This window comes from Condylura cristata, unplaced genomic scaffold (assembly GCF_000260355.1).
Source record: "Condylura cristata isolate star-nosed mole 26May11 unplaced genomic scaffold, ConCri1.0 scaffold00035, whole genome shotgun sequence".
Classification (NCBI taxonomy): Eukaryota; Metazoa; Chordata; class Mammalia; order Eulipotyphla; family Talpidae; genus Condylura; species Condylura cristata.
The window spans coordinates 3,604,139-3,618,923 of record NW_004567136.1 but is presented as its reverse complement, the minus strand read 5'-3'; the positions used below and the strand labels follow the sequence as shown (position 1 = coordinate 3,618,923).

Here is a 14,785-nt window from a genome sequence, read left to right as displayed (position 1 = left end):
TAGGTGATATATTCAGAAGTAGGAAGGACTAGGACCTAACATTTTTAGGAGATTACTATTTTGCCAACCATGATCTGTGTTGGAAACTAAGCCTCTTTTTCACACCAATCAGTTAGTTGTTTTTTTTTTTTTTTTTTTTTTTTTTTTTTTCAGAAAATAAAGGCAACTGATAGTGTGTTTTCAAACAGGAAGTTCTGGATCAGAGAGATTAGGCTCCATTGCAAGGCTGTGTAGTGAGTTAATGGCAAAGCTACTCTAGAATTTGCTTTTTCCATCTTAAAGCACTGCCTGCCATGAGCTGGCCCTTTTAAGCAACTAGCTTGCTAAAGAGTTTTGAATCCTAAGTCCTTGAGTGGGGTGATATAAATCCAAGTTGCAACAAGCCGCCTACCTCCCCAAATACCTTTTTCCTGACCCTAAAATTCAGATGTTGTCCAAATGTGACATTATGTTCCAAAAATTTAGTGCTCAACAGTTTTAGCAGAATTTGTAAGAAAATAGAAATTGGACTTTTGAGAGAAGGACTCTACCAGTAATTCAGCGAAGTTTTTCCATAGGTACTTTTCCGTAATCTTGTGGCTACATTTTACATATCTGAAAAGTGATGGCTCCAGCAGATGACCTGGCCGCCTCTTTGAGCTGTGAACGTCCACTATCCCACCAAGCACTTTGATCTCAGTTCTGTGTGCAGGAGACTGATGTACATCAAGCCACTCTGCATATCAAGGGCCCCATAATGGAAGGCTGGCTTTTATCTAGAGCTATTTTTTTAGTAGTATAAAAGCATAGGCCATTTTTAAAATGTTTAAAGGGATCAAAAAATTTAATTTTATTCTCTTACTGAGGCTGAAACATTTTGCTACTCAGGGTTTTATCTGAATAATACATCCATCCATCAGGTGAAAGACACTGGGACTTTCTGGGGCTTGCAATTCTAATTCTAAGTCATTCTTGAAAGGGGGGGACAACCCATGAGTGTTTATCAAGATAGTAAGTATAAAACTGCTACCATTTTTATGTCTTTACTATAATTGTTTTTTTTTTTTTTTCATTAAAAGAGACCTGTTTAGCTCTAGCTAAGCTCTAGCCACGTGTCTCTACCGTCTACCATCTATACATTATGTATCTTGGGACACTCACTTGAGATTATCGTGTAAAATAAGAAAAGAACAACTTACATTGTTTACATGTATGTGTGTATGCAGATACATATACATACACACACATATGCTTACTAAAATTGAAGAGTTCATTTGTCAGGAAATCCTGTAGAGATGTTAGTCATAAATTTCTTTTTTGTTAAGATTTATTTATTTATGCTTAGAAGAACGGGGGTATAGACCAATGGTGTGGGGTGTGAGAGGATTCAGCAGTGACAGAGTGGGGAGCAGAACAGGCAGATGGACTGAAATACACTGCTGAGGGGAGCAGCAGGCAAGACAGGAGAGGTCTGCTGGGCCATGTGGGTCACCTCTGGCTGGGGATTGAACTCGTGCTGCAGTGGCTGCACCACCATGGAGGGCCCTACCCTAAGGGATTTCATAAATCTAGAATAAAAATAAGATATATGTTCATGTAGAAAAAAAAATATTGGTCTCAATGTACCAGGTGAAGTTTTTCTAACTTATAATGTCTCCAAATTTACCCAGTTTCTTCAGTGAACAGATGCAGCATATCATTGTAAGTGTCTTCTCTCTAGATGAATGTGAGATTTGGGGTGTTCTCAAATAACAACAAACCATAAAATTACCTAAATTTCAGCTATGAGTCAGTATAAATCACTGTGCATGTAGACTACATTAACTTCACACTGGGACCTTTTGCCTGATTTACTTACCCCTCTGCCCTTTCCCTTTGCCAGCATTTAGGCGAGATCCAGACTTAATAGGACAAGGAAGGGACAATAATGCTATAATTATTTGCCCGAATTAAAATAGAAGTACAGCAACCTTTTAAAGTTGAATGGTTTGCATTTGCTTTCACTCTATGGGATTTCAGTTCAATTTTCAATAATAGAATAAAAGACTAAAAAAGCAGAATATTAACTCATTCATGAAATTGAGGTTTACTACCTAATTAGTAAGGTCTTATTTCTATAGAGAAATAAGAGCACAGTTTGGCAACTCTGGAAGTGCACCCTGTTCTTGCAGACAGAGCTGAGGCCGCAGGAGTATGTGGTGGGGTTTCTGCAGCTGGAGGGCCTGGGCAGGGAGGGCTCAGATCAGGACCCCACCACTTAGGAGATGCACATTCTCGGCCTGATCCCTCCTTAGTCATCACGTAAACTGCATGGTGATAGTGACGCTTTGTTTACACTGCGTCTAGGTGTGTTAGTGCCGGTGAAACACCTAGCAGAGCCTGACACAGAGCAGGCAACTACCGTGACCATCACCTCTGCAGTCATCACGGTGGTAGTAGGAGGTGGTAGCATTACTTGGAAGACCTGGTTTGAATGAAAAACAATAATTAGGTTATACCGGAAAATTGCTGTGAACACAATTGCAGCTGCTCTACAGTTTCATGACAGATGTCAATCCAATACAAAATCATGGGAGCCAGGTTTTGGTTCAGATTTGAAATGTACATTTATTCCACATTGACATTTTTTGAACTTAGCTATTTTAGAAAATTTATTTGCTGCCGTGTCAAGGAAAGTGTTTTGGATTGTTCTGGATATGGGATAGGAGACAAAGAATAAATATTCTGAAAGTCATCTGAAATTGCTTTGCAAGTGTTAATATATGTACAGACACATACACATCAAGCCACAGAACTCCTGAGTAGATTTGATTTAATTCTATGTCCCCCTGATATTAATCTTCAACATGAAACTATGTAATTTGGTGGGGACAGTTTAGACATTGGTTATAAATCAGTCTCATAAAAGGTATTAGTTAAAATTTTGAGTACAGACTCAGCTTCCTGGAATGTAGTGGTTGGTTGCTCAATAAATAGGGTTAGTGAGTTACTTAAAAGTCTTTATCTCTTATTTTTCAGCTTGACTATTTCTGCCGAATGCCCAATGCAACTTGAGGATTTCCCGATGGATGCCCACGCTTGCCCTCTGAAATTTGGCAGCTGTAAGTTTTTTTCACAAGTAAGAACCATGGCTATACTTTGGGCTAATTTCTATATTCACTCAAAAAAATTAGGTTCTGTATTGGAATTAGCACTATATAATCTCATTCGTCTTGAGACCAAGGCACAGTGGGCACACCTACCTGTGTCCTCACAGACTATCTCCGAGAGAATGTGAGTGGCGACACTTACCATCTGCAGGTTCCTGGTCAGGTGTTCCCCCTAGACCATCACCTGGCAGCTGTTTCTGGTTTCTGATTCTCAGATTACAGGTCATCAGTTCCCAATTACCCAGAATCCAATTCCCAATTACCCATCCAGTAACATTTTTACTTCATTGTGGGCACTGCAATGTTGAGTCAATTCTTCTAGAATGTTCCATAAGAGTAACAACATTGTCATGTTCACAGTTGGTGCTCACCCAGTATACCCAGCATGTAAGGAAATAGGTGTTACTTGAAATAGGTGTTACTTGAATAAAGTGTTCGTGTCAAGATACATTAAGAGTACACTTCTTGGATTCGAGTAGAAATCAGGACATTGATTTTCTTCAGAGAGAGGGTGATGAGATTGGCCTCAAAGGAATGCCAGCAGCCTCACTCCCACTTCTGTGATATTGGGAAACAGAAGATGGTATCATCAGCCGTTTCATTCTTTTTTCGGGCTCTCCTTGTTTGAAGTTTTCAGTTCTAAAAATAGAAGCTGGCTCACTTTGAATCAGACAAAAGGACTACCTGGATCTGATTTGTAGTTACCCTGTGCTTCTAGTAAGCAATTGTGGGTGTCATCAACCTCTCTAAACTTATTTCCTCATTGGTGAAATGGACGTGATTTTTTTTTTTCTTTCATAGATTATGTCTCTGGTGTTGTAACTAAAAAGCAGAGCCAAACCTGAGGTCTTCTAGATTTTTCCTTTGTTACCTTCTGCATTTTACACTTAGGCGTCTGATGCATTTGTAGCTAATCTTCATGAAGGATATAAGGTCTTTGCCTAGAGTCCTTTTCTGTTGTTGTCATTGCATATTTTCCATCTGTTTCAGCATCTTGTTGAAAAGACAGTCTTTTACTTCATTACATTGCTTTTGCTCCTTTGTCAAAGATCAGGTGACTCTCTTTGTGAGGGTTGCTATAGGGGCTTCCTTTTCTCTTCATAGATCTGTTTGTTGTTTTGCCAATACCACACTAACTTGAGTGCTATAGCTTATAGCAAGGCGTGAAGAGTTTTCTCTGACTTTGTTCTTAGTCTTCAACATTTTACTGGACCTTCTGAACCTTTTGCCTGCCCTTATAAAATTGAGAATATCCACAAGATTTACTCCATGAAATTTGTATTGGAACTACATTGAATATATAGATCAATTTAGGAAGAACTAGTATCTTGAAAACTTTGAGTCTTCCTGTTAATGAACAAGGAATAGCTCACATTTATTTAGAATTTAGTTGAATCCTATTTATTTAGTTGAATCTCTTTCCATCAGTACCTTTCAGTCTTGCTTACTATATGTATGCCTGTTAAAATTGGGGGACTGTTTCCTCCTGATTTACTTTTTTCTTTTTCAGAGTTAATTTAGCATATTCGCTAAAATTTGCTAGTTTATTTGCTTTCCAAATAACTTTTAAAATAATCATTTACATACCTACTACTATGAAAAATGTAAAAGAAAGGTTTTTATAGGAAGTAAAGCTTATATAAAAGCTTGAAGAGGATCTTACATCTTTACAATGATTAGATTTCCAATCCATAAAGACAATATGCTTCTCCATTTAGATAATTGATTTTCATTATCAGCATTTCAGAGTGCTTCTTGTAGAATTCTTATGCATATTTTGATTTATACTCAAGTATTTATATTTTAAGGGAATATAAGTGGCTATGTAGTTTTAGTTCTAGGATCCATGTTTATTATTATGTATATTTCCTGAGTTTTATATTTCCTCTTAAATATCTGCTGTATATTTTTCAGCAAATTTATGACATTTCAGTACTTGTTTCTTCTACTATTTTTTCTGTCCCATTGTTTTTCTTTTTCATCTAGAGATCTAATATGTTGTAATTATTTGTATAATAACTCTAGGAAAAAGAATTTGTTTTCCTTTTGTATTCTCTATATCAGATAATTTCCATTGCTCTGTCTTCAAGTTCACTGACTTTTCCATCATGTCTAATCTGCTGTTAAATCCATACTGTAAATTTTGTGTTTACTGTATGTGTTGATTCTAGATTTTTGTATTTGCTTTATTTGAATAATTTTAATGCTTCTGGTAAGATTCACTCATTAATTCAGGGCCACAGTTTTTTGTTATATTCCCTTTACATTTTTTCTTAATGCCCTTAAACATAACTATACTAAGTACTTTACTATCCTTACATACTAAATCTGGCATCTGAATCCTCTTGGAATTACTCCACATTGATCACATTTTTTTTTAATATGAACCATATTTCCCTTTTTCTTTTTATATTTAATAATTTTAAATGTTCCCTGGACATTAGAGTCTCATATCACAGTGGCTCTGCATTTTGTTAAATTTTGAGGGTCAGTATTTCTTTCTTAGCCAGTCACTTTGATTGAGCTCAGACTTTAGATAGGCACCAGCTATCTTTAGTTGGGCTGATGGGATTATCCAGGTTTGAGTTAGATATCTGGGAGAGCTGACATGCATCACAGTTGGGGTTCTCTCTCCATTACAATTTCCATTCTCTGAGTTTGTACCTTAACTTCTAGCAGGTTGATCTGAAAATTTCATGTGCTTTCTTCCAGTACTTCAAGCCAGTAAGACTGAGTTATTTTGTCTGACCTATCATCACTACACAAATTTGACTCAAGAGCTTTCAAAAGAAAAATCATTCCCACCTCCCAAGTACCACTCCCTGCTCTCTTACTCTCCCTTCTTGGAATTGTTTTGTTAACTCTCCAGTGCCTCCTGGAAGTTATCTTTTTATGGCCTCTAGAACTTAGAGTAGTTACCGAATAGTAGCAACTCTGTCATTATGGAAGGGGATCTCCTTTTGACTCCAAGGTCTTCCTTCTTGTTTTGGTTCTTTCATTCCAAAGGGATTCTTGGAATTGGAATGATAAAGATGTGTAATAATCCAAATGTTAGGTTGGGTGAACAGAATTCATTTTTTTTCTAACTATGATCTTCAGAGCTGTATATTAGGGGTAAGCAATATAATGGAAGGGACTCTTACTAGGACTTGTCCCTTGCTACCATGTATTGACTGTCTGTGTCAGTATTTGGGCCAAAGGCTTCAAATGTTCCCAGGATCTCATTTGGGAGTCACTGATTTATGTGTCTGAAGGAATGTGAATTGTTCACATCTACCAAGAGGAAATTAGCCAAAAGTATACCATTCTTTGCATATGACAACTATGCTCTTGATTTGATCAAAGGGAAAACAGCACAAATCAAAAATGCATCATTTGTTAAACGAATTCAAGTCTGTGTGATATTCAGATTTAATGACAGTGCTGTATAAAGCAGGCTACACACAAAAGCAATTTTTGGTAAAGGAATAACTGACGTTCTAATCCTTCTTTACTAGATTATCTCAATCAATAACCAACCAAGTGAATCATTTATCACATTTGAAGCTAATCCCTTCACTTCTACATTCAACTAAACAAAATAAACTCAATTAGTGCATGTGTATGTATTTTTTTTTTTTATTCCATAGGGAAACCAAAACCGGTGTACACATTTCTTGAACTTGGAAGAGATTTTGAGCTCCATTTTTTTTTTTTTAATCTGCCTGATACTTGGAAGATTGACTTGAGCTAGCTGTTGATTGTATCTATATTTGCTCTCAGTGTCATTACCATATATGGAAAGCAATTAGAAGGATTTTATTTACATATCCTGTTTGTATACAACTAAAAACACTCGCAAACCTCCCTATTTTTCAACTCAGATGGTTTCTCTACAGGATATAATAATTTTAAGAAATGTTATTCAATTAAGTGCTTTCTTCTTATCTTTTACCTTTTACTAAAAATAGCTGCTTGCCCAACTAATTCACTTATACCATTGGCATCTGAGCATGCAGAGGCTAAATGTGATAGTATAATGAGTTTCAAATTACCCAATCCAACAGTTCTCTGCTATTAGGAGACAAAGGAATGCAAATAGGTATCATTATTCTAATGAGCCACATGCTCTGGCTTCTCTAATGCAGAGCTGAATTAACAGACATTTCTGTTATTGCTATCTGTACTCTCAAGAACTCAAACAAATGTTGAAATTAGCCTTAACTTACAGAGGAATGTTTCACAGTCCACAGGGGCATTCTCTGAAGGTAATCCCATGGCTTACATATGAAAGCAAGTCAAAGAAACCAAGACTGTTCAGGGGGAAGTAACTCAATGTTTGTGTTAACTTTACTTGTTGACCATGGATTCAATATTATGTTAAGCGACAAACCCACCTTCGGATTCATGAAAATAGATAGGGCCACCACTCGAGTGCCAGAAAATGGATAGAAATCACATTGTAGTGAGCAGTGAGTGTACTCGGGTCATTGGGATTAGGACTATGGTTTCATCAGTGACTCAGCTTGAATGTGGGTGATCTGGAACTCAGGTTTCAGGGTTAGCTAATGCCCAATGTACATCTCTTAGTTGTACTTATATTACAGGCTGTGAGGCTTTGGGAATGGTGAAGTTGTGTCTGAGTTTAGAAGAATTAGTTAACCTTTATTACTACACAGAAGGTACTTTGCATGTGTTTGACTCTGCTAAGTGCAGGGAGGAACCTAGAACATGGACGTACTCTGCTTCCCCGTTGCTGCTGATGGCAATAGGGCTAACTAGCCTGGCACAGCTGAAAGCCATTTGGAATTCACAACTGGGGAAGCTCATCCTGGGGATCACATTTTGAGCAGAGCTTGGGTGGCTTTCACTAAAAGAAGACAGAGGGGAAGTAAGGGTGCAGCACACTGGTCCCCTGCAAGGGGAGGAGTTGAACACTTCCTCTGTTTAGTGACAGGATAGCATGGCAACCCAAATAGGAAGGACCTTAAAGTGTATTCAAAAGCAGGAGGCCCATGAGAATGTTCATCCCCTCTATTATTAGAGAACCACAAATCAAGACAGTGGTGAGATATACCTCATACCTGTGGCAATGACGATTCTCCAAAAGAAAAGAAACATCAAGTATTGGAGAGGATCTGGTGAGAAGGGAAGCTTTATACACTGTTAGTGGGAATGCAAGTTGGTGCAGTCGTTGTGGAAAAGAGTTGTGGAAAAATGTAAATCAAAAATTCCATATAATTGAGTTCTCCCTCTTTCTGGCTATTTACTCCCCCAAACACAAAAAAAACTAATTTGATGAGATTTATGTCTCAGCGTGTTTATTAAAGTACTACTTACAATAGCCAAGAGGTAGAAACAACGTAGGTGCCCATCTATTTAAGAGTGGATAAAGAGGATGTGGTTCAGATGCACAATGAAATACAGTTCGGCTATTAAAAATGAAAACGAAATCCAGTCATTTGAGAACAACATGGAAGGACCTGGAAGGAATCGCATATAGTGAAATAAGCCAGACAGCAAAAGACAGGCACCATATCACCTCACTCCTGTGGTCTACAGAGAAAATGAGTAAACAGACTGAATGATGAAAAATAAACTTTTGGACTATAAAACCAACTACTGGTTGCCAGAAGGGAGAGGGAAGAGGAGTGGATCAACTTGGAAAAGGGGTAATGGTATGGAGAAGAGGAGATTCCCACTCTTAGCAGTTACTTCCTGTAGTATAGACACATGTTGATTCTCAACAACAGTGAACACCCAAAACTAATACAATGTTATAATGCAATGTAATGTTACTGCAGTCAAAATAATCAGAGTTTTTGACACAGTAGTAAGCAGAGCAGATGATGATTGTGGACAAGTGTTGTGGGTCATCACACACTTGCTTTTGAGCCATGATTAGAAGGTGAATTCAGATAGCAAGATATTTTCCTATGGCTGAATTTGCACCAACCAGAAATCCTTCTCAATGTAGAGCTGTTATAGCTACCATTATTTAAGTACCTATGTATATCAGATATATGCACAGCGAATGGATGAAATGATGTAATTGACACTTTGCTCTACAGAACCCCTGAGAGATGGGTGTTCTGTCCTCATATAAAAATGGTTAAATGGAGACCCAGAGTACAAAGAAGTTACTGAAATTCAAATAGCATTGAATGTTAGAGTCGCACTCTCAAATTTCCCTTAATAACAGCTACTGTGAAAACTCCTATTGCTTTTGAGAGGCCTTGAAAATATGGGTGAGAATACCATCACCCCTCCTGTCCAGATCTGCAGGGCTAGGCGGGGACAGTCAGAAAGGGTCAGCCCAGGGGAAGGAGTGGCTGCAGCAGTGGTGATGAATTCCCAAGTCCATGATGAGTCAAGACAGTCCAAGCATTCTCGCCTGGTTCTGCTGATGTATGGGAGAAAAACAAGCGTTTTCTGGAGCTCTAAATCATGACAGATGATGGCATGGCCAAATGGATGGCCTCATTTACTGCCACCCCCAGCCAAGGGATCGAATGGCACACTGCTGATACAAAAAGAAGAATTTCGTGTCACAAAGTGCCTGTGCTGAAGCCGACAGGAGGGGTCATTTATGCCCACCCTTACTAGGATGAGGAAGGAGAAACTCAGGATATTGAACTGATACACCACATTCCACACTGTCTCTGGATGTTGTTGCTAATGTTACCAGTATCCATAGTCCCGTTTAAAAGGCAAAATCATATAATTTATTATTGTACATCGTAGGTACACATTTATACATCACTCTCCGATCCCAAGTAACTTTTACCTAACTGGATGGTTATGTTACTGGTCCCTACTGCATGGCAGGCATCCTTGTCTGTCCCTCCCCACCCTATAATGGAGAAGGAGGTTTAGAAAACTCATGTCCAACAGGTGCAGATGACAGGAACAGCCTCCCCCTCAGCCAGCAGTGCCAGTCTTGGACAGGGAGCCAGTCTCAGAGCTCAGAGAACACCACCAGCAAATGTGGCACTCCAGATCCCGCCGTGGAAAGCGGCTCTGAAGCCAGGAGGCAGACGGGGGGGGGAAGTCTGTGCCTCTGGCTCTGTCTCAGCCCATGCTGCTGCCCTGTGCCTCGTCAAGCCCACCTGCACATTCAGATGCTTGCTCAGCTTGAGGGCTCTGCACCCCTGAGCTCTGTCACTCTCCAGAGGTCCCTACGGATGCTGCCGTCATCACCTGCATCTCACCTGCTCTTTGTCCCTTTCCCTTCTCATCTGAGCAGGTGTGGCAACAGATAGACAGCGCCAGGAGCAACACTTTTCTGGGCTCTGGGATCTCCTTAGACATGTGTCTATCTGTGCCTTTCTCACTCCAGAACCTGCCAAGGTCACTGCACCCCCAGGTCTGAGCTCCTGTTTTAGATTCTAGGTTGATGTTTCCAAAACCTACTCACACATCTCAAGGGGCGGGAGCCTCACCTTCCCTCCTTAGCCTGGAGTCAGTGTCAGGGCTCCTTATGGAGTGGGGACACTTGGGAATGATCTCAGCTCTCCTCCCATCAGGGAGACCAACTTCCCAGCACAGCAACTCTCCCCGCACCGGGTGGGAAAGACGCAGGACAGGTGGCAGATGGCAGCGAAAGAAGCCCCACAGCACTCTGAGGACAGCAGGAAGCCAGCATCTCTGCCCCACACGATCTGGGGTCTGCCCCCCACTCTGGCCCTGGCAGGATCCCCAGGGCTGCCCTGCTCAAGAGCCTCACTAACCAGGATCCTCTAGTATTTGCATAGTAGGAAAAGGGTAGATGTTCCCCTGTCACCTGTGAGGCACTCGGGGCCCTGAGAGCCTCAGCATGAGCCCAGCAGTGCCTGTGCCCACACCTTTAGAGAGCAGCTAGCCAGGGGCAGGGTACGACCAGCCCCACCTTCACACCGGGAGCCAGACATACCCACCCAAGCCTGGTCGAGAAGGGACATCCCTGCAGAAGGTGCTTTTGTGTCAAGATGAAAACCAGGCTTCTTTGTTACTTAAAACTTGAACATAGAAGGTCATTTCATGTTAATTTTTCTCATCAAAAAGCAGATGAGAACATCGCTTAGTGACCTCTTTGTAGCTCCTAGATGCTGACATGGGCCTGTTTACCTGGATTTCGCACCATGCAGGTAGAGGCTAGAACCAAGTCTCTCAAATTCTCTGGGTCTGACCCCACCCCGCCAAGCAGCCTTCCCACAAGGTGAATGCTCACATGGCTTTGCTCCCACCAGGTGCCACCGAGCTGGAGTAGCTCAGGTCTGCAGGGAGCATCTGGTAAAAGGTGCTGTGACAATCAGGTGGCGAGTTGCCCAGCTTCACCCAGAGACATCACTTGTAGCACCCTGCTGAGCCAGGCCTCGGCCTGTGCAGAGGAGCGTGTGAGCTGGTTGTGCTGGTTTCCAGCTGCATAGATGTTTCCCAGCAGAAACTCTGCCATGGCCAGACCAGACCTGGTGGTTCTTACTGTGATTGCAAGATACTCCTCGGCCACAACCACCAGGCTCAACAATGGAGTATCTACAGTGCCAAGGTTCAGTCTTTGTTGGTACATTTAAAACATAAGGGCTCAGGAAGGGAAAAGCGGGTCACTCAAGTGCTGATATCTGGGTCACCGAGAGCTTTCTAAAGAGGAACTTATTCTTACCTAGTTGTGTAGAAATATTAAAGTAGCTTGTTGTCAGGCACTTACACTACAGAAGCCTAACCCCACAGGGAGACACAGCATGTCCATAATTAAAAAGGCTCCATATCATAAGCTGGATGTCTCCCCAATCTATGCTCTATAGACCCAATTTAGTTCCAATATAAATCTCATCAGAGGGCTCTTAATGAAGCCCGATGAGCTACATGACTCTAACAGGTAATTGGATGAGCAGAGTGCCCAGAACCTCCTAAAGAAGAGAAGGGGAGACCTATCCCCTCCAGGTCCCAATGTCTTCTAAACTGCCTGTTGTTATGATGGCGGAGTTTGAAATCAGAGCAGAAACGGGAAGTGGAGCTGAGAACCTGGACAGGAGATGTGTGTGAGATGGTAACACCCAGGTAGAGCTGTCCTGTGTGTGTGAGGGGGGAGCTTAGCACTGAAAACCACATGGAAAAGTTGCAGTTGGCTAGTTAAGAGCAGAAATGTAAATGAAGTCAGCTCTGGGAGATGACGGCTGGAATGTGGACGTGTTCCAACTCAGACGATGTGCGTGTGATGTGTCAGGACCTGGGAGAGGGGGTTTGGGGGGTGCTTTGCAAGAAGATGCAAAAAAAGGTATTAACAGTGGATAAATTTCACCACAATAAAATTAGTGTTGGTCAAAGCATCCCCACCATGACAAAGTGAAATCAACACCATTTGAAAATATCAGCAACACATTAAAAGTATGTGCATCAGAATAGATAACAAAGTATGAAACCAATGGGTACAGATTTCATGAACAATACAGAGGCATAGCCAAAACAGCACGTTGCGTAGTGACACCTGTCCAGAAGCAAAAAAGCAACAACTTTGCCGTAAAATTAACACTATCCCCTTTTTGGGGAAGAAGGTGACCCTTTGGTTAATCATGCGTGAAGTACCTTGATACTTCTGGCATTTTTCTCTGTTAAGTTCAGTATTTGCTACACAAATCAAATGCTGTTTTTATCTTTTTTTTTTTTTTAGCTGTTATGAATACTCCTTTGTACAGAAAGTACAAATGAAGGTAGAAATGTGGCATTTGCGTGCTTCATCGCAACAGTGAACTATTCAAGAAACCAGACTTGTGGAGACCCTGGCCCCGGTCTGGCTTGTGACTAATGCCTGACAGTGATAGCTCCAGAAACTCCCTTGCTTTGCAGGGGCCAAACCTGCCTGGTGGAGGCCGCCGGAGCCCCCCAGTATGCTCAGGGAAACCATCCCCCACTCTCAGCATCATATTTCCGGAGTTCTGCCTGGTCTCCTGAGTTTCCCCACCGTGAGGCCATTCTGTTTGGATGCCATGCTCTGCTTGGATAGCTAGGAGCAAAGCACGGAGCCAGCCCTTGAGTGTCCAGGAGCCCACATGATGTCCTTGCTGCTCCTCCTAAGTAGCACATCTCTCTAGAAGCCAGCGTCATTCTTCTCCAGGTGCAGGTCCTGCTGGACCCCAGGCATCCCGTTAGCATCTGTGCCCAGGACCCAGGACAGCACATCCCGAGGTCCTCCGGCTGTAGTGGCCATGAGGCTACTGGCGAGCCATTCCCGCCTCAGTTTCCCAGATTCTCCATGCTGTCCCGCCCTAGGGAAGCCTGTGTGATGCTGATGCTGCCAGGCTGCTTCCTGTGCGCCATGCATTATGTCGCGGTGGGGGCACGCCATGGTAAAGGCGGCCCAAAGAAACACGTGCTGTCTCTACCCTGTCCAGCAGTTGAGAGAACCGAGGCACAGAGCTTAAGTGAGGCATCAGACCCTCCGAGCTGGGGGAGCCAGTCTCCACTTCCTTGGCATACCGTCCCCTTCGCCCGACACTGGTTTCTCGGCACTCGGCCCTTTCGGAATAGAAAAGACTAACACTGCCGTGGTTCTGCCCTCGTTAGACCCCCTGGCCTAACTCTGACTTTCCAAGCTTTTCAGTCACCTGTCTTCTTTTATAATCATCTGCAAATAGTTGTGTTTATCTCACTTTCCGCGTCCCTCCCATCCAGATGCGTACCCTAATTCCGAAGTCGTCTATGTCTGGACCAATGGCACCACCAAGTCGGTGGTGGTGGCAGAAGATGGGTCCAGGCTGAACCAGTACCACCTGATGGGGCAGACAGTGGGCACCGAGAACATCAGCACCAGCACAGGTGAGCCCCCCGCACGGCGTGCCCAAGCGCCCCCCAGTCTGGCCGACTCACCTTGGGACAGCCAGCCCGGCTGTGGAGCTGTGGGGGCCACCAGGCCTTTCATCAGGGCCCTCCCTGCAGCCACGCAGGGGTCACCAGCCTAGCGGCTTTAACGCCTGGCAGTAATCCGTGCACATTTGCCCCCCTGCGAGGGAGCAGGCTGCTGCTTCCATCACACGGCCCCGCCCCAGCACTGAGATGCACAGGCAGCATCTCTGCGGGAAAGCCTCACCGCTTCTGCACTACTCTCATTTATCTTCTCTGTGGCCTCTTGCTTTGAAGATTTCAGAGCTTTCCCAGGTGGAGCTGGAAATCACAGCCAAGCAGTCTATGGTGTGGAGGCCTTCCAGGGGGGTAGCTGGTGCTTCTTCCCGCTCTTAGCTGGGCTGGCGGGACACAAATGGGCAGAGTGCCCAGAAGATCAGAATTTGCTCCTGAGCCAGAGGCGTGTCCCTGGGAACCCTGGCCACAGAGGCCCATCCTAGCCGTCATACTCACTGATCATGGCTGGGAGGGGGAAGGGACATACAGGCTCCAGGGTTTCCCTGTGGCAGAGGAGAAAAGTGCACGAAGATAGAGCAAGCTAGAAGCTGGGCTGGTGCCCATGGCAGCCCTGGTTAGCGCTGCTCTGTCAGCAAGCCCACTCCTCGGAGCCAGCCGACGCGCACAGACCTTCAAAACGTCTCCCCTCGCAGTGCCCTGTCCTGCCCACAGGCCCCAGCGGCCATCTCAGGAGACTCCTGCTCACTATGGAAGGAAGAGGGAGCGGCCAGATGTGATGGGAACAAGTGAAAATGCCTGGCCTGGCAGACGCCGGGGGAAGCAATCGGGATGCTGACAGAAGC

The 14,785-nt window shown here is 43.2% G+C and overlaps 1 protein-coding gene across 5 annotated transcripts in view; it reads left to right on the top strand.

Annotated features, from left to right (window-relative positions):
• Positions 1 to 14,785, top strand: part of GABRA5 (gamma-aminobutyric acid (GABA) A receptor, alpha 5) — a 53,845-nt gene that overhangs the window by 30,722 nt on the left and 8,338 nt on the right. For all 5 annotated transcript variants that reach the window (XM_004693065.2, XM_012732772.1, XM_012732773.1 and 2 more), the window contains 2 exons: positions 2,998 to 3,080; positions 13,758 to 13,901. In XM_004693065.2, the coding sequence (XP_004693122.1) occupies positions 2,998 to 3,080; positions 13,758 to 13,901 (227 nt within the window). The remainder of the gene's footprint in view (positions 1 to 2,997; positions 3,081 to 13,757; positions 13,902 to 14,785) is intronic.